Genomic DNA, 27412 nt, shown 5'->3' with positions numbered 1-27412 from the left:
AAGTATCATAAACTGAAAAAGCTCAATAATTTCTCTGCATTTCAGTAGTTCTTTCTTGTCTACCTCCATTCTTACCTTAAGTCTGATTTGGGAAAACAAAAAACAAACAGCAACAACAAAAAACTAAGTATTAAAGCATCCTGGCATTTCAGATTGCATCTATCAATCAATGTCTTCACAATATGAGAAGCAGAGATAAACTATTCTATAATTACCATTGTAGAATCAATCAAAATTGCTATAGATACTTGTCCCATTCTAAAATTATCATTAAAATGTATGTATGAACATTCAAGTATTCAGTATTCATCCTCAAAATTTCTCTACTGGGTCCTACTCCACAACTCTAATAGAGCAATTCTCATTTTTCCCCACTGCAAAAAGTTCAAAGAAAGCAATAAAAAATTTTCAGCAAAACAAGGAGAGTTCAATAAAACAAGATTAAAGAGATTCAAATGAAGCATTTAAACTCAATGGGGAAACAACAGTTATACTTGACTATTAATAACAGCACTTTATTAAAAGTAAAAAAAAATTAACAGAATGTGAAGAGAGCTACATATAATTTGCTCCTGAGTAATCAATCATGTAAGGGAGCCACTGAACATACATGGCAGTTACAATGAGTTCAGGCTATACACTAGTGGTTCCAAATGTTGTCTTTCAACTGACTAATCATAGTTCACTGAAGTTCATAAGGTAGAAGCTAAGACAGATTTCTTCCTCCTTCGCAAACTAATAAAATTCATCACTAGTCCCAAATTTAAAATATGATTCTGAATTAAAGAAAACTAAAGCAGAGGAATAATGATACACATTGGTGATGATTGAGAATTGGCATCTTCTTACACTGTCACAATCTAATTTCTAAACATCTGCTTTCAGGAGACTCATACAAAGAAATAGCTATGGCCCCAATTTGTATACTTTATCCCATCCTCTTGGATAAGCTATAATAGCTGTCATGGGTGTTGGTGTGAAAATCTTAAGACTTTAGGAGTTCTGCAAGTTTAAATTATAACAGGAAAAAAGCTTTAGAAAACAGAGGCAGATTTTAATTTAAAATAAAGAGCAATTCTCAAATGTAAAGTTCTGCTAAATAGAATGGGAAATCCTATAAAAAATAATTGCCTATCACTGAAAAATAGTAAAGGTTATCATAAAGATAATAATTAGAGAAACTTATAATTCTAAGATTCTGATTTTCTGAAAAAAGTCTTGCTAATAAATTTCAGAGATCCCATGTTTAATATAGCACTTATTTTAAATGACAGAAATTTCTTTGTTGTATATTATTTAAAAGAAAAATACATTATAATCAAATTGCTTGTGAAATTTTGACATGAGTTTCAAGATTTGACATATTTGCTATTTTCCTTCAAGTTTTATGTGACAGAAACAATAATATGATGCCTACTTTTGATTTGGGAATCACCTTCCATATTATAATCAATATTATTTAACTTCTAGAAGGAGAAATCAAAATGTTTAGTTAGCATGCAAATTACTCCCAAATCTCCTTGAAATTTTCATGCATATTCAGATACCTTTATTAATGCAAGTATAATAAGAAATCCCTATCTAATGAATTCTAAAACCATTTGCTGTTTCCTTGATAATCATAATTATTAGTTCCCAAAGCAAAATCAAAAGAGATATGCTAAGGATTCCTTGCTCATATTTAAATAAAATTCACACAAATATTAAAAACTGATTTAAGAGAACGCATTTTTAAAGACAGATATTACACTAATATACTTATTGTTTATTACTATTTATTGAGATGGCACATGTTTAGCTATGCTAGCAATTCTAAAGATAAATGATACAAATGACAAAATGATGAACACACTCTTTTTTCAGTGATCTTACAGTTTAATAAGGAAGAATTGTATGCATCATATAATGTTTACATCAAGTAGAAAGTGCTTACGTGGCATTGAAAACTATGCATTGAAACATACAGGTTTTGGTACTGATAGAACCAAAACAACTTAAGTGATAAAGTGTAAAAAGAGCGAGGAATTGAAGTAGATTGAGCTTGGTAGGTTAGAGGCTTTACATCCATAATATTACAGTGTTTAAAGCACCTGTTTTCCTGTAAGTCAGACAGAAGAGGCTCATATATATCCCAGCTTCTATATATATATAAACTATATATTATAAATAACCACACATGGTTTTATATAGTGTGTGTGTGTGTATGTGTGTGTATGGGGGTACCAGCGATTTGAAGATTGAATCAGGAGACACTCACCCACTGACCTACATCCCCAGCCCTTTTTGTTTTGAGACGTTAAGTTGTTTAGGGTCTCACTAAGTTGCGGAGACTGGCTTTGAACTTGTGATCCTCCTGCCTCAGGCTCCTGAGCCACCAGGATTATAGGCATGCACCCACCATGCCTGGCTTCAACAGATATATTAATTTGTGACCTTGGGCAGGTTACTCAATACATGGTTAATTAAGTAAAAAACTATTTTGTCATATCTGAGCTGAGGACATTTCCTCTTCTGCTCATATAAGATCATATGGGCTCCAAGACACCTTTGTTTTACTCTTGGGCTAAAACCTTTCTCTTTCCTCAAAAAGAGAATTTGCAGCAAATTTCCATAAACACATTTTTTATTGGCCAAGAACAGGTAAACAGGGATAAGCAAAGATAAATTGTATAGAAAGTGGAACCATCCAAATTCACATAATGGAATTATTATTTTTGCAAAAGACAACAGGAGAAATAAAAATCAAGGAAACAAGAGTAAATAAACAAACAGGTGAACTTTGACATCAAAGACTAAAATGCCATAAAACTAGAATAAACTACTAAAAAAAAATTGTAGAGAACTTGGAAATTAAAAATATCAGTGAAAGATATCTGGTTTCAATCTTGACATGTAAAAGATTTAAAGTCATCATTTTCAATCTTATGGCAAAGAAAACAAACAACTGCACAATCTGAAAATGAATGACTTTTATTGGACACATTAGAGAACTGAAATTACACAGTGAACTGTTACTCTGAAATCTGGAGACAGGCACATGTGACATATCACAACAGATCTGCTATGTGAAAGCAGAAGCCACTGGAGTCATAAACTGACATGGACACTTAATTGGTAATTTTGATGGATTGTTGGAGATTGAATGTGTCTCGCGTGTGAGAATGAGAAATTCTGGGGGCCTCATCTTAGAGGTGACCCTATATTTCTAAAGTGTCTTCCTTCCAGGAACTCCACCACATTTTCATCATGAGGATCCAAAAGATTCCCTCCTGCTGGGCACAGTGGTGCATGCCTGTAATCTCAGAGTGTAGGGAGGCAGAGGTAGGAGGAGTGCAATTCAAAGCCAACCTCAGCAAGTCAGCAAGACCATGTCTCTAAATAAAATATAAAAAAGGGCTGGGGATATGGCTCAGTGGTAAAGCACCCCTAGGTTTAATCCCTGGCACCAAAAAAAAAAAAAAAAAGATAAGAATCCCTCCTATGTTTGGCAGGGGAAGGAAAGAAGAACCACTGAGAAACATGCCCAGAGCCTTTCCCAGAGCCCAACTCTTGAAATCTTTCTTGATGGGAGGACAGGAATTCTCTGTCCCTCCAACTTCCTTCAGCTTTTCTGTTTCACATAGGAGTGATGGGAAAGAAATACCAACATCCCACAGAAGAAAACACAACTTCAAGGGAATAAAAAAAAAAAAAAAAGAAAGAAAGAAATGGGGCTGGGAACAGTATAGGTAGGGAAGGGAGTAGGAGGTGGAGGAAAATATTATTCTACTGGAGAAATACTTGTGAAGACCACAGCAATGAGACACAGGCCCACCAGACACCTGAGACTTAAAAAGATTATAGAAGGTGTGGTGTGGAGTGCCACAACCTGCTTGGTTGTTAATTCAGAAACCAGAGGGGAATGAAGAAAAAGAAAAATAGACACGTTTAGAGAAAAAAGCTGTGGCCGGGTGGGCAGCCAAACTCTGATGGAGTATGACTGACCCAGAGCTAGCTCAGCATGGTATTATATAGGTTTTGTCATCCAAAGGTTATTTGTGGAAAAGCTTCAGCAAAGCAGGCAATTTGAAGGTCACAATGAAACTTGTGAGACACTGAGGTCATTTTGTTATGCCTAGAATTCTCCATCTCTGGGAGCTGGTGCCTGAACTCAAGGTTCCGACTGATATAGCTGTTCGCCTTCACAAGTAGCCTCCTCTGGCCAGGTGTCACCATAGCAACTGGGCCATCTTGACCTGCACCTTTGTTCCCAGCACAAACAAAGCCATGAGGGAATCAGAAGCCATGATTCAAGCTCTCCACAGTGGAGTTCGTTTGTGGGAGAGAGGAACAAAGAGGGCTCAACTATAATAGTGAATAACAGCTGAAAGAGCTGCAGGAGAAAGGTTCCTTCTCTCTAAAGATCAGCACACCCGAAAAGTGCCAAAGTAAAAAGCAGAGACAAAAGGCCAAGTACAGTGGAGGAACCTGAAGCCTCTGGCATCTACAATTATAACAAAAACTAACCACAACCCAACTTCCAACTAGATAAAGATGAGTCTTAACACTAAAAGTCCATTGATCTCAATTCCTATTACCCAATACAAGATGGTCAACTTTCAACAAGAAATTATAAGGCACATTAAAAGGTGAGGAACAACCACCACCACCACCCAGTCAAGATGAAACAACCAGAACAAAATGGAGCTATGACACAGATGTTGAAATTACATGACAGGGATTTTGAAACAAAATAACTAATATGCTAAAGGCTCTAAAGAAATAAGTAAGTTAATAAGGAGAAAGAAGCAAATGCTACAGACCAAACCTAGTAACAGAAATGAAGAATGCCTCTAGATAGACTCATTAGTAGGTTCAATATGGTTGAGGGAAGACATGGTCAACTTGAAGACAGGTGAATAGAACTTCCTGAAGTGAAAAGAGAAAAAAAGATTTAAAAAAATAGTACACCCCCAAACTGTGGGACAATATCAAAGGGTCAGATATATACTAAGTGAAATATCAGCAGGAGAACAAAGAATATAGCAGAAGAAATGTTTAAAATAACAATGACTAAGAATCTAACCACAGATCCAGGAAGCTCAGAGAAGACCAAGTATGATAAATATTTTTAAAATCTACATTTAAGAATAACATTCAAACTACAGAAAACATCATAAAATTTTTTTTGGACTTAAACAGACGTAAGTCTTTAAATTTAAAGGGACCACTCAACACTGGATAATATCAGGTGGGGATGGAGGAAAGAAATCCATGCTGTGGAATTTCAGAGTTCTAAAGGAAATAAAAGTTTTGAAAGCTTTTAGAAACCAAAGAAGTCAACCTAAAACAAACAAACACCGACTCTTAACATGCTGAAAGATAATGAAAGTATGTGATGGCAAGCAAAGTCATCACATACTTTGAACGTATGTGAAGTAAATATGAAAATACTAAGAAAGTATTTTCAGACAAGCAAAGTCATGGAAATTTACTTCTCACCCCTTTCTGAGGGGCTGTGATTACTACAAGAGTTAATCAAGAAAAGTAAATGAAAAACAATGAATCCAAGAAAGTAGAGAATATAGTTTGGAGGAAAACATTGCATATGACCAAGAAGGCCGCAAAAACTTGAAGTTTTTGCATTGTCTGGTGAGGGAAAAGAGATCAGGATTAACTTGAAGAGCTGCTAGAAATAAAATACGGCTAAATTTGCATTTAAAAAATTTTCTTTTTTCAGTACTGGGGGCTGAACCCAGACATTTACATAAACTAGGCAAGTGTTCTACCACTGAGCTCCATTCCTAGCCCTTTCTAAAATTTTGTTTTGAGACAGGTCTTATAAGTTGTTCAGCTAGCCTTGAACTTGTAATCCTCCTGTCTCAGTCTCTCAAGTTGCTAGGATGACCAGGATGACAGGGTGTTACACAGACTAGGCAAATGGCATACCATCAAGCTATATCCCTAACCCAAATAAAAAGTATAGAAATGCCAATGGATAAAAAAAGGGTTGAAGGTAACAAGAATTAACCAAGACAAAAATGAGTGCTTTGGGCTGCGGTCGTGGCTCAGTGGTAGAGCCTAACATGTATGAGGCACTAGGTTTGATCCTCAGCACCACATAAAAATACATAAAATTTATTGTGTTTATAACAAAAAAAAAATGTTTCTTGCTGCTAAAGCAAATACCATATTTTGTTTTCTTGATTCTGATATGTACTTTTTCACATTTTTAACATCTCTGAAATCAGGTTGCTTCTTGTAATTCATGGTGTTTTTGATTTGATGAATCATAATAATCCAACAGGAAGATAAGTCATAACTCCTAAAGCAATAACAACATGGCTTCTGAATATTTAAAGCAATAATAGAAATTCTAGAATCAAAAAAACCTGCATAATACCTTATTAATAATATTTTCTTAAAAGCTGACAGATAAAAATAAGGCAAAGCTCTATACAATTTTAATAAGACAATTAACAAGTTTGATAAGTTTGATACTGATAAGCTGTAATGTGTGGAAAACACCACCAAGAAAACCACCACCAAAAACTGACCATGTGTTAGATCAAAAATATCAATTTTCAATGAATTAAGAAATGCAGGGTCACCTGCTGAAGTAAGGGAATTATAGGTTTGAGGGGCATGAAGGTAAGGCAACAGGGAGTAGACCTCAAAAATATAATGGCATTTCTTAGCAATCAAAGTCCCAATTGAAGTTGGTGCTTATGAATTTGGTACCCATTCTCCTTGGTTTTTAGAACATAGTATATTTACTTCCAAAATAAAGCAATTCAAAAGTACCCCAATACCTGAAATGTCCATCAGCACAGTTGCTGAATAACTATCTAGAAAACTTGTTAGGGACAAAATGCAATGGGACATAAACTCATAATAGCCAAGGCTATTTTAAGTATTCAAATAATTTCAATGGAAGGAATTAACAGTTGCAAATGATGATCCCATAGACTTCAGAGCTCCTTCGCTTAGGAAACAGCTCTCAAAGGTAGAGAAAAAAAAAAAAAAACTAACATAGGAATACAGTTTATTGGGGAGTTCTTAGAACGTGTGCATTGTGATAAGCAGCCCTTGCAGTGAACTACTGGTTTAAACAAATGACTTATATAAACAATTGAAGGAAGTTATAAAATAAAATGAACACAAACTACTCCTCCCATTCTTGTGTGCAGGAAGGATGTTTCAATTTTAAGGAAATCATCTGACTTTTTCCTGACATCAAAAGCACTCATTAAAAAAGGTGTGCCAGATGTTAATGACGCACCTACCATAGCAGTGAGTGCAAAATAAAGAGGGCCTCCTCCCCTTTCATCCTCAACCAAACTGCTGTCTTCCCAGTAAGATCCCAACACCCCAGAGAAAAGTTGGAAGACAAAATTTATAAAGGTAATTCTGATCATTTCTCATTTAGACCAATAAAAAGGAAAAACTGATTTTGCTTCAATGTTTAATAATTTTCATTAACTTTAACCACAGCCAACTTTCTATGATGTAGTTGAGAAAGAGCAGTAACATTTTTGAGATTCTGATCCAGAAACCCAAATTCTATCAGCTTTTATTTCTTCAGATTATACAAAATGCAATGAAATTCAAATAGTCCCAATCAAGTTCTTTAACAAACTACTTTAAAGGAAACAACAACTCCTCACATTTATAAGACTGAACTAAAAAGAAACTCTAAAAATTAAGAGAAAACCATCACTAATCTGGGATCCAGCTAAAATGTGTCTCACATTCATTTAACCAATTGGGTTCTACAATGCTAAAAAACATAAGGGGGAAATTCAGAAAATAATTCTAGTACCAAACAAAGGTTGTTTAAAAATATGCATGCAGCTGGGTGTAGTGGTACATGCCTGTAAGCCAAGCTGAGGCAGGAGGACTGGGAGTTCAAAGCTGTCCTCAGCCAACAGCGAAGTGCTAAGCAACTCAGAGAGACCCCGTCTCTAAATAAAATACAAATACAAAACAGGGCTGGGAATGTGGCTCAGTGGTTGAGTGTGCCCGAGTTCAATCCCAGGAATCCCTTCCCCCCTAAAATATGCATGCAGCCAAAATATTAGGACAATATTACAGTACTTACGAAGCAGAGTAGTATTTAAAATGTAATGCTAAAGAAAAACATTTCTCAATATGCATATCAAATACTATATATTATACTTTTTATCTCTGATGGTCTCATAAGCCTATATAAATTGGTATATATTCTCAGTGCTAACATCACTATAATCTAAAATGAAAAACATACTGATCCAGCATCAAAACTATCTGAAATCAAGTCTGTAAGCAGACAGATTGTCAGTGATGTCTTTCAGGTCCAAATGATATTGTGCCAACTATGACATTATTGTATAATTTAGCATCTTTTAAATATAGTTACCAATCAAAAGATATTCAGACATACTATTCTCCTTCTGGTGTTTTGGCACTGCATAATGGAGTCTTTCTTTATACTGAAATAATACCATCAAATTCAAATTCAAGCTTGCTCTCTGATAAGTTCTAAATCTATATTTGTGTCCAGAAAAGGGCATCTGTGGGACTTCTATTTAACAGCTGAACACTAAAAATTATCATTGAGGACTAAATTATTATTTGGACTTCAAAAGTTCTGGGTCTTAAAAATCCATGACTTTTGGCAAAAATAAAATTAATGTTTAAGATTAAACAGATTAAGACTTTCTATCTAGCTCACCAAAGCTATCTAAAAACAAGTGTTCATTGTAATATAGCTCAAGGGTAATGGAGACAAACTTTCTTAACCTAAAAAGATTAAAGATCATAACCTTAGATTTATATAGAGTCTATTTCTTTTATATACATACATATGTGTGTGTGTGTGTATTTTAGTTGTAGTCAGACACAATACCTTCATTTTATTTATTTGTTTTTATGTGGTGTTGAGGATAGAACCCAGCCCTCAAACATGCTAGGCGAGTGCTCTACTGCTGAACCACAACCCCAGCCCCTAGAGTCTATTTCTACTTAGCATAAAACTCTAAACTTTTCTTCTTACACTAAACATTCAATTAACCACAAATCTGGTCCTTCTTTCTTTTTTTTTTAAACTTATATTTTTTAGTTGTAAGTGGGCCTTTATTTAATTTATTTATATGCGGTGCTGAGAATCCAACCCAGTGCTTCACACATGCTAGGCAAGCACTCTACTACCAAGCCCTAGCCCTGGTCCTACTTTCTCTCATAGACCATTTATCCAACACTTACCAAATATTTTCCATTTATAAGCCTTTAAAGGATAAAATGTCTCTCCAGTGCTACAACTTAGTTGAGGGTTTTCAACATCACACCAATCTGAATGTTGTACCAAATCAGGTATCACAAAGTCCTAATTTTCCTCTTTGTAACCACTCAGCACACCTCCACTACATTAATCCTCTTAAAGTGCTACTTTTTTCCTCACATACATGAAATCTGCTGAGGTCCTAACTACTTGACAAATCCCAACACTCTGAACTGGTATTAAATAAAGTGGCCTATACATACCTTCCTGCTGTATATTACGGTACTCATACTTCTCTGAATACTAGTAAACTGAGCTACCTGCCGCAGTCTGGCTGGGCACAAATCAGGAGCCACTCAAGCAGGAACAAACTTCATTTCCAAACTCCCCCGAACGCCACCCACGCGGCCCTTCCGGGGACACCACACACCAACCGGAACTCCCCAGGAATCCCCCATCGAGAACTCTGAAGTAGCCAGCACCAGCGGACAGCAGGGGTCTATATACAATTGAATACACAGCCTGTTTCAATCCAGCATCATCCAGTCACAGCAATTATAGACAGCTTAACTTAATTATCATCATCTTAATGGCTGCCTCTCAACCATTACTTCTGGCAAAATGCCAGGGGCCATTCCGACTGGCTGTGGCTCTCAGCATCTGTCTGCTATTCTCCAAATGGACTTTGGGCCTTTCTATTTAACACATCTGAGACAAATCCTTTTTCCATCTTGATGTAACCTAACTAGTTTAGAATCTACACAACTTTCTGGACTTGGCTCTAATGCTACATAGTTCAAAAAATCTTCCTTGTCTGTCAAATCTGACAGAAATTATTTTTTTCCCATTGAGAATTAAGGTGGCACTTTGGCATTCAGCACAGCTTGCATTATAGTGATTTAGATTCATAGTCTAAAATCTCTAACTTGGCTGTATAACCTTTCAGATTCAATAAATTGGCAATAACTGGGGTGACTATGCAATACTATCCATACCCCCAATACTTCTGATATTGAAAGAAGGTACTTTGGGTAATTATGCTGGGATGGCAGGTGTTAACTAGGATTGTCTTTGGTTCGCTACATGCATGTGTACACTTGCAAAATGAGATATCTGACCCACCTTGTAAATAAGTATGACTATAATACTGACTTGAAAGAATGAATTTGAAATTAAAAGAACATAAAAGGAAAAAAGAGAACATAAGTTATTTTTCTCTTGGAAATATCAAACTTGCTCAGTACAGTAAGTTTTGAAATTGAAAACCTAAGTCCTGACTTTCATGCTAACTAGTTTTAAGGCAAGTCACTTTCCTGAGTCTCCAGATCAGCTAAACTAAGTAATCAGATTTCTAAGGTCTATCCTAACTAGAGTTTATGATTTTATGTCATCTCCCCTAAGAGCCTATATATAGCACAGTCTCTGCCACATAACTGTTACATAGCACATGACCCAATAAAATACTTGGTTTAAAAAATGTTTTAAATATTTTAATAAATTATATTTAACCACCTTAGCATTCGAATCACATGATTCATCTTTCAGGAAAAAAAAATTCTGTAAAAAAGAACATTTGGAAATAGTTACCAAATATTCTTACCCTGTTTTTTTTTCTTCCACAGCATTTTGTTTTGAGAAAAAAACCCACAAGACTTTAAACTGCCTTGAAAAACGTAGAAATCAATGTACACATTCACATACTTCAAATTTAATTTCTAATATTTTATTTTACATTTATTTCTTGTCCTTTCTTCCCACTCTTCAGATTTTTCTAATCCCATTTCTCAGACACAATCATCCTTAAGAGATTATTGTGCAGTGTAGCCTTGTGAGACTTGTAAAGCCATCTATATCCGTCCCTCTCATCTTTTTCAAAAAGGAAATCAGAACACTATTTTGCAAGTTGCTTTAATAACCTGCAAATTTTTCCATACATGTATCTACCTTTTTCTTTTTAACACTTACTTAGTATTTCATTGTTTTCATGCATGTAACTAGTACCCCTTATTGGTTGTTTCCTGATTTATGCTAGTCTAGCATGTGAATCTTGAGTTACTTGCTAACTATATCTTCAAGATAACTGATTATGAATAAAACTGTTTGATAAAAGGGTACATGAATGTTAAATTATTTTTAATTGCATTTCAAAAAATTACACTTCTTTAAGGAATTCAAAAGCAAGTCTCTTCATGGTCTAATCTGATGAGTTATAGAGCAATTAAAAAAAAAAAGAGTTACACCTCTAAGTACTGTTGTGCCCACTAGAGCAATTAAAAAAAAAAAAGTTACACCTCTAAGTACTGTTGTGCCCATAAATACTGGTTAATCATGAAGTCAGAAAAATAGCTAACTTCTGCTAAGTTATATATGAATGTGTATATGTATGTGAATGTATAAAACACATTTTCAAATTCCTGCTATTCCTTCAGGAAGATCCTCAAATAACACCACTCTGACAAGGCCCTCTCTGTTTACCCTATTTAAAATAACTCCTGCTCTATCCTTGATGATTCTTCATCAGAGCTTTCTTCTTTTTATATTTCTTTGAAGTAGATATAAAAACCACAATATTTTGCTTACACATTTACTTGTTTATTGTCTGTCTACCCTAATAGAATATAAGTTCCATGAGGGCAGAGAATCATCTCTGCTTGTTAGTTATTTCAACACTACACTCAGCCCAACAAATGAATAATTTTGTAGAGCAGACAAAATTATTACTAAATAAATAAATTCATAGAAAATGTTCAACAAGAGCTACATGTAAAAAGAGAGATTGAAAGAGTTAAAAAGTAAATTTACTTTTACATCAGTCAATTATACATTGTTATTTTTGAAATGAACATGTATTGTGTTTATTTTTAAATATTTCAGTGCAAGTTTAGTTTTACCAGTCCATTTCAGATGCCTTACATTCTGGTCATATACGATTATTTTCTTGTTTTGCAAATTTAAATTATCTAAATGAATATCAAGTGAATTTTTATAATTTAATTTAAAAAAAAACTTCAAACTTTGTTTTAAGAAGTTAGCCTTTTACCTTCATTTTTATTTACTGTAATGCAGAGTACTGGATTCTCTTAAGTGTTTTGGCTTGCAATTTCAAATTACTATTATCTTTTAAAAAATTTTTTTGTTATTGTATTTTATTACTTGTATTTGTTTTTTTAAATATGGTCCTGAGGATCAAGTCTAATACCTCAGACTTGCTAGGCAAGCACTCTACCACTGAACTACAACTGCAGCCCCAAATTAGTATTATATTAAAGTTACAGAGTACTTAAAATTAACAGAACACTTTACATACTATTATTTTATTTGCCTCTCAGAGGTGTGCTGTGCAGAGATTAGCGTTTACAGATAAGGAAATGGATGCTCAGATTAATCACCTCACCTACAGTGGGGATAGGACATGAATCTAATATGGCAGACTTAAAGCATAAGGTCTGTTTCATTACACATGTTACAATAGGATATCATAAAATTATTAACTGGAAATGTTTCATTCTGACTGTAAATAATATATTTTATTTCAATATCTTACATTAAAAATGCTTTGAAACATTTTATATAATATAAATGCTTGTTTATAAATTAACTGAAATTAACACAGTATTTGAAGTGATAAGAACCTAAAAGGTAATTTAATTCACTAATTTCATAAAAAAATCACAAAATTTCAATATCTGATCTGATCACTCAGTAAGTTAATAGTAGACAAGAACTAGAACCCAGGCATTAGCATTAGATGCATTTTCAATTTTAGAAAGTTTTTAGACATGAAATTTCTGGCTAAGAAGTCAAATTTATCAGTTATCTTGAGTAAAATTTTGCCTAAAGTTATAATTACTGTCACAAAAAACCAAAATAACCAATTAGAATTTATCCTTTCATTAACACCAACACTATTACATATCCTAGTGCTTCAGATTTAAAATATTCCACTAATGACTAATAATTTCCTGCTATCTAGCCAACTTTTTTACTCATGCCAGGCTATTAGTCACTTATTCCAGAAAATCTATTATTCAATGTTAACCTCAGATACTATATGGAATTTTTTACAAATGTTATCTGTCTAAAAAAAAAGTGATGCCCAATATGTTTTCTTATCAACCATGGCCATAATATCCTAGAAGTCATTTAATCTACTGGTGAAGTGTGGATTTCCTTGACTAAAAACAAGTTCACATTACTCCCTTTTAATCAACTCTTCTTCCACTATTGGAACTAAAAAAACTGAAAATCATTAGACTTGGTTTGAAAGAACATACATAAAAAAAACTATTTCTGTGGTTTTTTTCCAGTCTTAAAACAATTATTTATGAGTCTATTTTTAAATTTACCCTGACAGGAAGAAAGACAAATAAAATTAATGGACAAAAAATACAGTATTTCCGCTTAATTTTTACTACTCTTAACATAGCTGCAACAACTTAAATGTATATGTTTTGAAAATATTACTCAATATAATTATTAAAAACAGGCAATATTAATTTAAAATGGCAAACAAAAATACTGTTTATGTTTATTTATGAATATTTTAAAAGACACAAGATCTAAAATCAACAGTTACTGTTAATTACATCAACAGTTGTACTTAAAAAGTTTTGATTTAAGAAAGTATGTTTGAAATAAAACTTCTCAAATTCTACTTACCCATTTGGTTAGAAATTCAGTTTTCTGGTAATGTGATACAAATGTTTTATATATTTTATCTATTATTATGAAAGTTCAAATAATGTTCCAGCAGGCTGATACATACAGCCACTCTTCAGGTAGGAATCAGACAACTCCTACAGAAGTGAAACCGTCAAAGTTGTTCAGATATTTCCAACATTAAACAATGTTGAAATATTTAAAATATTAATAGATCTGCTAAACAACAACCAGGGACTTTCCATGGTCAAAAAGATTTGGGAAATTCACATGTACACATTATATTCCTGTCTTGGGGATTTACAATGCCAATAAATACAGAGGGGAAAAAGGCTCAAAGCAGCCCAATTTTCATCATTCCTCTTTCAGATTGCACACGGCTCTACTTACTTTCTGCAATACCACACAACTCTCCTGTGAAAGAAGTTGTTCACAAACTCTTACCTTCTACCTATGATGTTACTGGAAGAAAGAAATCCACATGTGTCTGAGTGGTTTTTCTACATTTCAGTATTGATTGAAAGGTGAGTTTAGTATTTAAAAGAAGAAAAACTTCTACTGAATGAACAGACTGAATATTTATATAAACCAGTTTATATATACATAATATATGGTATTTTAGAACACTGAGAAAATATGACTACCCAAAGAAAACTAACTTATGTTGGCATTTTGGTATGAGAATGTCCAAATGTGCACAGGTAATTTTTAAAAAACTAAATTCAGGGGCTGGGGCTGGGGCTCAGTGGTAGAGCACTCGACTAGCATGTGTGAGGCCCTGGGTTTGATCCTCAGCACCACATAAAAGTAAGTAAATAAAATAAAGGCATTGTATCCAACTTACACCTAAAAAATAAATATTTTTTTTAAAAACTAAATTCAGATTATTTTTTTGAAATATTTTTTTAGTTGTAGATGGACACAATACCTTTGTTTATTTTTATGTGGTACCGGGATTAAACCCAGTGCCTCAAGCATGTTTGACAAGCGCTCTACCACTGAGCCACAACCCTGGCCCCTAAATTCAGATTATTTGATATATATAATTTTGTATCTTACTTTTCTACTTGAAATTATATCCTAAGATTTTTCTGGTATCATTAAAAGTATTCAAACACATGATTTTTAATGGTCTAATAAGTTTTTCATCACAAGGTTGTACTATAATTATTTTAATAACTTCCTGTGTTTGGGGACATTAAAGTCATTTCGTATTCTTTCCCCTCTTTATCATTCTTCTTCTTTTCTTTTAAAATTGCTAATACTGATATTAATAGTCTTTATCTACATCACTGATTCCTTCCTTAGGAAAAACTCCTAAAAAGAACAATTAATGGGCTGAGTCTAAATTACTTTTTAAGATCTAATTGTTAAATGGTTTTGATAAAGAACATAAAAAATTACACTTTCAGTAAGAGTGAAGATACAAACCTAATCACACCCTAGGCAGCCCCTATAAAGTCATGTTCATTTAAAAACAAAAAATCCTTATTATTGGGCAAGATCAAGATCAAGATCATCATCTTCATTGAATTTTATATCTTTGAAAGGGGGAATGTTTGTTATATATCTAGAAATAGTCTATTTTTGCTCTATTGTGAGTTGCATACTTATGCTATTTTTTATATCCATTTATCTAAATTCTTGCTTCATTCACAATAATTCTTGTGATATTTAGAATAATTATTGGTATTTGGTATATTTTTTCCTAGTTTGTCTCCTTTTTAATTTAGCTATTTTTGATATATAGATTTTCATCTTTATTATCCTAAAATGACAAATTTTTCTTATTTCCTTTTATATTTAGTAAAAGCAGATGGCCACACTTTTCTGGTTTTTTGTTTGTTTGTTTGTTTGTTTGTTTTTTGTGGTGCTGGGGATAGAACCCAAGGCCTTGTGTATGTGAGATAAGTGCTCTACCAACTGAGCTATAGCCCCAGCTCTATCCTCTTTTAATCATTTCTGATTAAAAGTTTATATTTAACTCTCTATTATATTTTATTTTTATAAGGTAAATATATAAATTTTTATATAATTTTTTTCCAGATCACCGATTGTCCATGTACTTTGTATTGTATGTATACAATGTGCTATGTAATGTATGCATGTAATGTATACCTATTTCTATCCATATTAATTTGCAATTTCAATTCACAACCATACATTCAAAAACAATGAAGTGCTGCTTATAATATGCATAAAACAGTGGCTATAGATAAGACATACAAACCTGTATGACAGAATAGGTTCTATTAAAATGATTGAAATAACTAGAAGTGGTGAGAAAGAAAAAAAATAGAAAACACACACTATCTTTACATAGACAAAATAAGATGTTGAGATATAAGTCCACAGAAAATATTAGTGGTTCAAGGAAAACCACCTGTGCTGAATGATAGTTAAGAGTAAGGATTTTTATGCTGGGCATGGTGGTACACACCTGTAATCCCAAGTACTACAGACCTGAGGCAGAAGGACTGCCAAATTCAAAGCGAGCCAGAGCAACTTAAAGAAATCCTGCCTCAAAATAAAATAAAAGGCTGGGGTGTGGCTCTTTAGTAGAGTGCTTGCCCTAGTGGGCACAAGGCCCTGGGTTTAATATCCTGTATAATTCTATTCTTCAACCCAATGTTTCCCACTTCACAGAACCTAAGCAAAGAAAAATAATTGCAAAATGTAAGGGAACTCTACAAATAAAGTAATCATCATAATGTAACTTAGAAACAATTTAAATATAGACTGATTAAATAAACTTGAACCTTTTACTTAATGGACCATTTCACAGTCATTAAAAATGTACTAAAGATGGGGCTAGGGTTGTGGCTCAATGGTAGAGCACTCGCCTAGCATGGGTGAGGCACTGGGTTCGATCTTCAGCACCATATAAAGATAAATAAATAAAGGTATTATGTCCATCTGCAATTAAATTTTTTTTTTAAATGTACTAAAAAGGGCTGGGGTTGTGGCTCAGTGGTAGAGCGCTTGCCTAGCACATGCAAGGCCCTGGGTATGATCTTCAGCACCACATAAAAATAAATAAAATATAAAGGTATTGTGTCCAACTACAACTAAAAAATAAATTTAAAAATGTACTAAAGAGAAAAAAGAAAAGCTTCAATTGAACATAAAGCAATTATCTTTAGCCAAAAGCTACTGTGAATAATAATAAAAGAAGGAATTTCTTGACTTTTAAGGGGGAAAAAACAAACAGAGCAAATAGCTGATCACAAGATTACATGGCGTCTATGAAGATTTTCACAAAAGTATTTGGAAATGAACTCTGGATAACCAGCATTCCTCTGAAAGCAGAGAAATAGGACTAGATACTATCACAGACTCTATTTACTAAAGATAAGGTTAAGGGATTTCAATTTTTAATAGCATAAAAGATGCCACAATACTAATGAGGACACCATATTCTCTAGCTATAAGAAAATAATGTGTGACTAAAATAAATTAATTAAATTAAATTTTTTTTAAAAAGAAACAAACAAAAAAGAAAATAAAATAATATTCAACTACCTGAATTTGTGGGAAAAGAAAAGTTTGCTTTAAAAGTTTGAAGTCTGTCAAAACCAAAACTTATTTCCTTCTTCAATCTCTTGAGTTTCTTGCATGGACTGCTATGTGGTTCTAGACATTTTCATCTTGTTTTCTACTGAAACCCAAACTCAATACATCTTAATAGATATTCTGTTTCCTTAAACAAATCAGTTCCACTATCTTCCTTTCTGAATTTACTTGCATAAAGTTATTCATAATATCTCTTTATATCCTTTTAAATTCTATAGGATTCACAGTGACACCTTCCCTTCCACTAATGATACTGGTAACTGGGTTCTTCTGTTTTCTTCATCAGTCTGGTTAAATGTATTTAAATTGGTCTTTTCCAAACAAAAGGGCTCTTGTTTTCATTTATGTTCTCATTGTGTTTGTTTAACATTTCCTTATTTCTGTTCTTTATAATTTCCTTCTTCTGTTTGCTTTAGATTTAATTTTTTCTTTTTAACCTAGGTTTCAAAAGCTTCTCTCAAAGCTATACTTTAAAGTGCATCCCACAAATTTTGATGGGCTGCATTTTCATTTTCATTTAGTTTTAAATATTTTCTAATTTCCTGTATGATTTCTTCTTGGATACACAGATTATTTAGAAGGGTGTATAATTTCCCAGGTACATGTTACTGGTTTCTAGTTTTTAAAGACATTTTCTATGATTTAAATCCTGGCAAAATTTATTAAGATTTATTCTACAGCACAGAACCATTTACCTTAAAAAGAAATTTACCTTTAATGTAATAACTGATACAGAGGGATTCAAATAATCTACCATCCTCTGTTAGTTTTGGGGAGGTTTTTTTGGCCTCATTTATTCTTTTGTGTTAAAGTAATACACGGCAGTAGAATGCATTTTGACATATTATACATCCATGGGGTATAACTTCCTGTTCTTGTGGTTGTACATGATATAGAGTTACACTAGTCATGTATTCATATATGAACATACAAAAATTATGTCCAATTCATTCTACTGCATTTTTATTAATTCGTTTTTCTTTTTATCTTTTCCAACTTTTTTCCGATTGTTTTTTAAGATTCCACTGTACTTTTATTATTTGTTCTATTTTTTAGTGGTTTTGTTAAGGTTCATAATATGCATCTTTAACTTATCACAGTTTACTTCAAATAATATTATATAATGTGTTGTATAAGAATATTACAAATCACTAGTTTTCAATTCTTTATGTCATATGATGCATACTAATTTTATCATACAATTTATATATAATAAACTATTTTTGCTTATATTTCAGATCTGAAAATTCATCCCTGACACTTGTTTTTATAAATAAAGATTCACCAGAACAGTCAAACTGGTTTGAAATATATGATTGTCTTCATGTTACAAAAGTTGAGTTAAAAAGGAGTGACACAGACTGTTTTGCCCATAAAATCTGAATTATTTATTATCTGGCTCTTTACAGAAAAAAGTCTCCTGTATAAACAGTCAATTATTTCTTAAAACAACTAAAAGTCAGGAAAAAAAATCATATTGACTTAAAAAAAATACCACCACTCTTACTTGCTTTATTTCTTTGTGAAGATCTTCCAAGTAATTGATATATCAGGTATCACACTACTCCTGCCTGAAGAACTTCAACATTTCCTCTAGTACAAGCCTGTTAGCAATGAATTTTCTCAGCTTCTGTTCTAAAAAGGTCTTTATTTCACATTAATTTTTGCAAGATGCTTTTGCTGGGTATATGAGGTTTTTTTTTTTTTTCCTTTAAGGATTTTATTTCTGGCAAAAAGTCTGCTATAATGCTTATCTTTGTTTCTCGGTATGTAGTCAGTTTCTGGCTACTTTTAAGACTTTCTCATGTTCAGTTTCCAGTAGTCTGTCTATGATATGTAGGAGTATTTTGTTTCATTGTTATTATTATTACACTACCACTACTACTACTACTAGTATACTACTTTGGTCTTTAGTACATCTAGGGTTGTCTGATTTTCTTTTTAGATCTGTGATTTGATCTGAATTTTTTAAACTCATACCTATTATCTATTAAAATATTTGCTTTGTCCTGTTTGTATTCTCTTTTCCTTTAAGATTCAAATTTACTAATGTTATATTACACTTGTCCCATCTTAGATGCTCTATTCAGTGAATAATATTCAGTTTCATAAATATACCTATGTTTGTTTATCCATTTTCAGCCTGGAGGCCTTAGTTTCTCCAAGTTCTGGCAATTAAGAATAGAGCTCCTATAAAACATTTGTGTGCAGATTTTATATGGACCTAACTTTTCAACTCATTCAGGTAAGTACAAGGAGTGCAATTGTTATATGATGTTAACAGTATTGTTTTGTTTTTTACTTTGTTTTGATTCATTTTAGGTACCAGGAATTGTACCACTGAGCCATATCCCAGTCCTTTTCATTTTTTATTTTGAGACAGTCTTGCAAAGTTGCTGAGGCTGGCTTTGAACTTGAGATCCTCCTGTCTCGCCTCCCGAGCTGCTAGGATTTTAGGCAGGCACCACCAGAGCCTGGCTTGATTCATTGTACAATCTGTCAAAGCACAACTCTGAGTAACTTTTTTAAAATATTTTTTTTTTAGTTGTAGATGGACACAATACCCTTATTTTTATATGGTGCTGAGGATCAAACCCAGTGCCTCATGCATGTGAGACAAGAGCTCTACCACTGAGCTACAACCCCAGCCCGCTATGAGTAATTTTTAAAAGAAAGGTATGTAAGAACTATCATGTGCATAGTATATTTTCTACGAATATCTTTCTATTGCCTTTATATACAGATGATACAAAATCTGAGTTTGATTCTGTTAATTGCTTTATTTCTCAATAACGAGTAAGCTTTTCACCTTTGCCTTTTTTTAAATCAATGACAAAATAAGAAATAAAACTACTCCAACACCTGGAGACTAAATACTATGCTATTAAATGAACAATGGGTTGCAGAAGATATCAAGGAGGAGATTAAAAAATTTTTAGAGGTGAATGAGAACACAAGTACAACATATTGAAATCCCTAGGACACTATGAAGGCAGTTCTAAGAGGAAAGTTCATCGCATCCATGCCATGAATTAAAACAAGAAAAAGTCAATAAATAAATGACTTAACATTACATCTCAAAGCCCTAGAAAAAGAACAAATCTACACCAAAAACAGAAGACAGGAAGTAATTAAAATCAGAGCTGAAATCAATGAAATTGAAACAAACAAACAAAAAACAATTGAAAAAACTGACAGAACAAAAAGTTGGTTCTTTGAAAAAATAAAGTTGACAGACCCTTAGCCATGCTAACGAAGAGAGAGAAAACTCAAATTACTAACGTACATGATGGAAAAGGAAATATCACAACAGACACTGCAGAAATACAGAAGAAGTTAGAAATTGTTTTGAAAATTTGTACTCCAATAAAATAGAAAATATAGAAAGCATCAACAAATTTCTATAGTCATATGATTTGCCCAAATCGAATCAGGATGAGATACACAATTTAAACGTTTCAATTTCAAGCAATGAAATAGAAGACACCTTCAGAAGCCTACGAACCAAGAAAAGCCCAGGACCGGATGGATATGTAGCCGAGTTCTACAAAACCTTTAAAGAAGAACTAATACCAATACTCCTCAATTTATTTCAGGAAATAGAAAAAAAAAAGGCAGCTCTTCCAAACTCATTCTATGAGGCCAATACCACCCTGATTCCAAAACCAGGCAAAGACACATCAAAAAAAGAAAATTTCAGACCAATATCTCTAATGAACCTTTGCTTTTTTTTTTTTTTTTGAGACTAATTTTTGACTGAATGAAGTATATGGTGTGCAGAACAGCAGCAAGCATTATTTACTTAGATATTGGCAGACTTATTCTTTTGTTAAACTATTAGTGTGGTAGAGTTTAGACAATCTAGTCAGGAACTGATCTTGGTGTGAGATTTTACTGTTATTACAGTTACCTACAGTAAAGATTTCAAATTCTTCTACTGGTAGACTGCTATGCTTATTGTTGGGTTCAGCCTCAATCTCAGGTAGATCTTAGGGTTCTTTTTCCTATGCCAGCCCAAGTCTGCTTTGCATTTATGTTGATCCTAGGTGGGAGTTTCTGACTCTTCCCCCAGTAGTAGAAGACCTCTTCTTTTTTATATAGGCACAGGATGCTGAGGCCTAAAGTGATTTTCTGTACCTCTTTCAGAGGTAAAGTGTTTTATCTTCTTCTCCTAGCAGCAATGAGCTTTTGCCTTTATCCTGTATCTCCAGAGTTTCTCCCCACAAGAGCAGAGAGGTTTGACTTCTACTCTCTCTCCAGAAACTTAGGAAATAAAGAGGTTTTACATGGGAGGATCTCTGTGTCTGTCTTCCAACAGGCAAACACCTCCTTCATTCCTAGACCACAGAGATAATTTTCTGAAGTTTCCTGCTTTGCCCCCTCTCTTAATTGGGAGTACTCTGTGGAGCCCAAGGGAAAACTACCTGCAAGCAAATGTGAACCCCTTTTGTAATGTGGAACCCTTAGAACTAGCCCATAACTGGCCTTGAAAAATTAGTTAAATTTTTTTAAGTTTTCTTCTTGCCAACTTTCCTGGTAACCAATTCTTTATTTTGTGCTATGCCAAAGGTAAAATAATTCAAAAAAATACATTCCTTTTCATTTTTCCTTTTTTTAGAATTTGTTGCTAGGTTGCTTTGCAAGCTCACCTCTCTGAAAAGAGAGAAGTTATGATTTTGTAGCTTATTAAGTTTTTCTTGTGGTGAAAAGGGAAAGTTCTCTGTATATTCTACATCCTGAGTAGAAGTAGAGAGCCCCTTCCACTTCAGTTCACCTTCCTTTTGTATATTTGAAAGGCATCATCATTCTTCCACTCATCCAGATAAAACCTTGGAAGTATCTCTGACTTCTCTACAACAGTGTTTAATATCCTATCAGTTGATAATCTGACTCAGAGAAACCATTAGTGTGTGTTTATTAGAACCCTCTTTATTCATTTGTTTAGTACATGTACTTATTATCATCTCACTATTGTCTCATAACAACATTCTTTGAACCAGCCTAATTAAACCTAACTTACGACAGCATTGTGATCCTCTTCTGCCTTTATAGGCCACCTTTTTTCAAAAACAGGTACTCTGTTCTAGTTCCATGCTGATTCAGATCATCTTTTAAATCAACAATTGAAAATCTGAACATTCAAGTCCTATTACAAAGGGGACATCTAACATGAAAAAGATTCCCTGATCACACAGAATTCTTCTCTTCTGAATTGTAGTGGCTTTATTTGTACCATAAAACTTAAAATAAACCTAATCTGGACTGGTATTAAAGTTGTAATATATCTCTTTACATTCTTCACTATAATATAAATTCCAGAAAGGCAGAGATCAGATCTTATAAGTTGTTACAGTCCCTCTTTTAGCCTTCCCATATAAACATTTATCTTGCAAATTAAAACAAAGCAGTAAAAAGGATAGGCACAGTAATGTGTGCCTATAGTTCCAGAACTATAAGTGAGACCCTGCCTCAAAAATAAGTAAGTAACCCCCCCCACACACACAAAACAGCAAAATAAAAAACAAAACTAATAACATGATCCTTATCTTCTTTCTTATCTATGTATCATGAATACATCCCTGAGTTCCTGATAAGGTCACTAAAAATTTTCAGCAGTCCATAAAACATTGTTCTCAAAAAGAAAAAAAAGCACACACACTATGACTATAATTATTATACCATCCAAGATGAGAAGAACCCAATTAGGATTAATTTAGGGACTTCCTAGCATCATCAATCAAGATAGCCAGAAAGTTTACAAAGAAAAAAGTCACTGCCATTAGTAAAAAGAAATAAGCCCATCTACCTCATGGATTCTGCTAGTATCTTATTTGGTAATTGTTCTCAGGCATTCTGCTAAGATAGGAAAGTGACATGGTTCTTAAACCATTTCCAATGAATGAGGAAGAGTATGATCACAAACAAACATAGAAAGAAAAAAGCAATTCTAATATTTTATGTCTTTTATAACAGTACTCCACCTATATTTTCAAAGGCAAGCACATAAAAATCCTATATGCTATTTTAAAGAGATGTCAGAGTAGGTGTCATTTTTGCCAATTAGCTTCCCTCATCAGGCTACAGTTGTCACAGAAATTCTTCCTGGAACCACATTAGTACCTGACCATATTTGACTTGGATAAAAGACATTTAAAAGTGGTATCTTTTTCATTAATTCTTGAGGAATGCTCAAAAAGAAAAATAATTTGGTTGTTAAAGATAGATAAATAAATAATGTACCTGATGGTCTTCCTTACCAATCTGATGCAGAACTGTTTTAATCCAATAATTTAACTTTCAGTAATTTAATATGAGAAAATAATCATATAACAGAATATGACTTTTGGTTAAGTTTTTTGTAGTCTATATATAATTAACTGGTATTTTTTATTAACTGGTGTCTATTATAATAATTTTTTTTTAGTACCAGGGATTGAACTCAGAGGCCCTTAACCATTGAGCAATATCCCCAACCCTTTTTTATATTGTATTTAGAGACAGAGTCTCAATGAGTTGCTTAGGGCCTCGCTAAATTGCTAAGGCTGGCTTTGAACCCACACACAATCTTCCTGCCTCAGCCCCCCTAACCCTGGGATTACAGGCATGCACTACCCAGCTAACTAATAATTCTTTACATTAAGCTTTCCCTGCTCTAATTATAGTGTTCTCTCTGATTTTACATTGACTAGGAAGGGGGAAGGGGGGATTCTTTATACTTTTCAGTGTTGACTGAATGTTGTATAACACCCACATGTGCTTTTGGTAATAATAAAAAAGGCATGCTAATTTTACTTTGCAAAAAGTGAAGAAAATTTCAATGCAAAATAAACAGTATAAGAAGTGTTTAATCTTTACAGGGCAGAAATATATTTGCAAGATTAAAATGATAGAATTCTAAAAAAATATTAATTTATATAAAACTACAACTGGTTCAGTTTTTCTTAATACCAGTTTCTTTTCAACATTATCTGAAATTGTGTTTCTATGTAATTTTAAATGATAGAAATTATTTAAATTGCCATTCTTTTTCTCTTAGTTATGCCATATATTGACCTTTACAAATAGGCTGACAATGTGGTATCCTGAAATGTGGTTCTTCCATCACATAGTTAGCTTCCTTTGTCTATTTCAGCCCCTCTTACCATGTTCAAGGATTATCAGTTGAGCTCCAGCTTGTGCATTTCCAACATCATTCTCAGCAATGCATTGATAGAACCCTTCATCTGATTTCACCAGACCCAAAACTTGAAGATTATGTTCCTTCTAAGAAAGAAAAACACATGCAAAATTTTATAATTGAAAAATGAGTTCAAAATTTGAAGGATATGTTCTTTTCAGGAAGAAAGACAAATAAAATGTTATGATTCAATTATTTAATATTATCTACCTAATTATGTGTTAACTTGATTTTATATTAAAGTATTAGCAAGGTACTGACTTAACTGACTACAGCAGTACATACTGTCATTTACAGTGAAGAGCCTAACACCTACAGAAAGTTTTATCCTCAGTGTTTGCAAACTTACATCTTTCTTTGGAAAAATACCTGGCAAACAATACAATGTGACTATGGATAAAGTCTCAATTAGTGAATTTAAGGTATTATTTTTCTAAAATTATCTGTAATTTCAATAGTTTAACAGATTAGACTACCATAAATTAAATGAAACTGTAAACATATGAGCTTTCCTTAAACTACAAAGTACTGCATGAATGTCAACTATTGCTACTTGTATACTAAATGTGGTATGTATATGTGTATGGGTGTATGTATGTGTGTGTGTATACCTTAATTTTATTTATTATTTATTATATCTTTTTATTATTTCTATTATATATTTATTACTTACTATATTTTAATTTATTATTTATTTATTTTATTTATTTATTTTTATGTGGTGCTGAGGATCAAACTCAGTGCTTCACATGTGCTACTACTCTACCACTGAGCCACCACCCCAGCCCTATAAAAATGGTATTCAAATGTCTACAATAATGTGCAAATACTGATAAAATAAAAAATGCTAATTCAGGCTGTATTTTAATGTTATACTTATGAATTACTTTTTGTAACATGACATGAATTTCAAAAGTAGAAAATACTTTCTCTTTAAGAATGAATTACTGTGGCTGGGGTTGTGGCTCACGGGTAGAGCGCTTGCCTTGCACATGTGAGGCACTGGGTTCGATCCTCAGCATCATATAAAAATAAATAAAGATACTGGGTCTATGTGTAGCTAAAAAATATTTTAAAAAGAGAATGAATTACTGCTTAGCGCAGTGGCGCATGTCTATAATCCCAGTAGCTCAGGAGACTGAGGCAAGAGGATCACCAGTTCAAAGCCAGCCTCAGTAAAAGCAAGGTGCTAGGAACTCAGTGAGACTCTGTGTCTAAATAAAATACAGAATAGGGCTCAGTGGTCAAGTGCCCCTGAGTTTAATCCCTGGTAACCCCCGAAAAAAGAATGAATTACTTCTATGACAAATTTATAACAAGCTATTAAATCTTTAACAACTATAATTACTTCTGATATTTCTTATGAATGTCATGTATAAATCTTAAGGTATAACATTAATATTTATTATTACTTAAACTTGGATAATTCTTTTATTAGAATGTTAGCTAATGATGATGTATTATTACTAGATAATGTCTACTAAGCAGTTCATATATATACGTATATAAAGTAAAAAGCAATTATGGCTTAAGATTCTTAATATATTTAGCATTTAAAATTTTTAAATGATACATAAAAATGTGCATATTTATGGGGTATCATGTGATAACATACTTACTTTTTAAAAGAATCTTTCCTACTGTCACGTAATTATCTGATATTAGGTCATCTTAATTTTGAAGGGTTTGGCATCAGTATATGACTTTTGGTTAAGTTTTTGTAGTCTATATATAATTAACTGATATTATTTCAAAGGAATCATCTTTCCACACTTTAAGGGACAGATTTCCACTCTGTGTATAAAAAGTTGTCAAGACAACTGGGAACACAACACAACACACACACACACACACACACACACACACACACACACACAAATTATTCTCCAGAAAACGGTGGCAGCTATGTAAGAACACCAGACTGTTGGTAGATTCTTAAAAGTTTTTAGTTCAGTCACTGATTTGCTGATTTGACCTCATATAAGCTATGAAAATACATCGGGATAAGCTTTCTCATCAGCCAATGAAGAAATTATATTCTATGCAAATTTTGCTATGATTTTTCCATTTTTTTCTTTGTTTGCAATATATACTGGTATATATAACATTTCTTGTGATTAAATTTAAAAATAGTGTTTTCAGAAATAAGTGTACTTCTTTGAAAAAATACTTACTACAATTTTAAAGTAATCACTTGGGATAACCATATCCCCATTCTTGACCCACTTCACAGTTGGAGTTGGTTTCCCAGTCACTTCACATTCAAATACAATATCCATGGATTCATGAGCATATATATTAGCAGGCTGTTTCAGGAACTCAGGTTGGGCTTTAAAATAGAAAGGAAATTAAGAAATTAATGAAAATGAAAGTTATTCATATTTCAATCAAGGTATTATTGAAATTAAGAAAGTAAAAATAGGTAGCTAGTCATATTTCAGCCAATTTTTAAATCCCAGAATCCACGGGTCATTTACTTATTATTTGAAGTTCTCTTATATTGTTATAAAAGCATATAACCAATATATATTTAAAATACATGTTAAGAATACAATATCTTTAAAAATTAACTTTCTGGTAAAATAATTAACTTATAATGATAATTTCTGAGATATATACTGAGAAATATTTACTAGGTTGACTAAATTCAGGATCTCATACATGCTAGGCAACTGAAAATATGAATATTATAAGCTGTCTTAAAATGAATATTAAAGTATATTTCTCTGAGATTTATACTACTTTGGAAGAGCCATAATTAAAAT

General features: G+C 32.9%; 1 protein-coding gene across 4 annotated transcripts in view; it reads right to left on the bottom strand.

Annotated features, from left to right (window-relative positions):
* The window catches only part of Neo1 (neogenin 1), a 222775-nt gene that overhangs the window by 78087 nt on the left and 117276 nt on the right, over window positions 1-27412 (bottom strand). For all 4 annotated transcript variants that reach the window (XM_026387761.2, XM_026387763.2, XM_026387762.2 and 1 more), the window contains exons 6-7: window positions 26822-26976; window positions 24613-24733 (exon numbers count right to left, since the gene is read on the bottom strand). In XM_026387761.2, the coding sequence (XP_026243546.1) occupies window positions 24613-24733; window positions 26822-26976 (276 nt within the window). The remainder of the gene's footprint in view (window positions 1-24612; window positions 24734-26821; window positions 26977-27412) is intronic.

This window comes from Urocitellus parryii, chromosome 6 (assembly GCF_045843805.1).
Source record: "Urocitellus parryii isolate mUroPar1 chromosome 6, mUroPar1.hap1, whole genome shotgun sequence".
In the NCBI taxonomy this organism is placed as follows: domain Eukaryota; kingdom Metazoa; phylum Chordata; class Mammalia; order Rodentia; family Sciuridae; genus Urocitellus; species Urocitellus parryii.
This window is presented reverse-complemented; position numbering and strand designations above follow the sequence as displayed.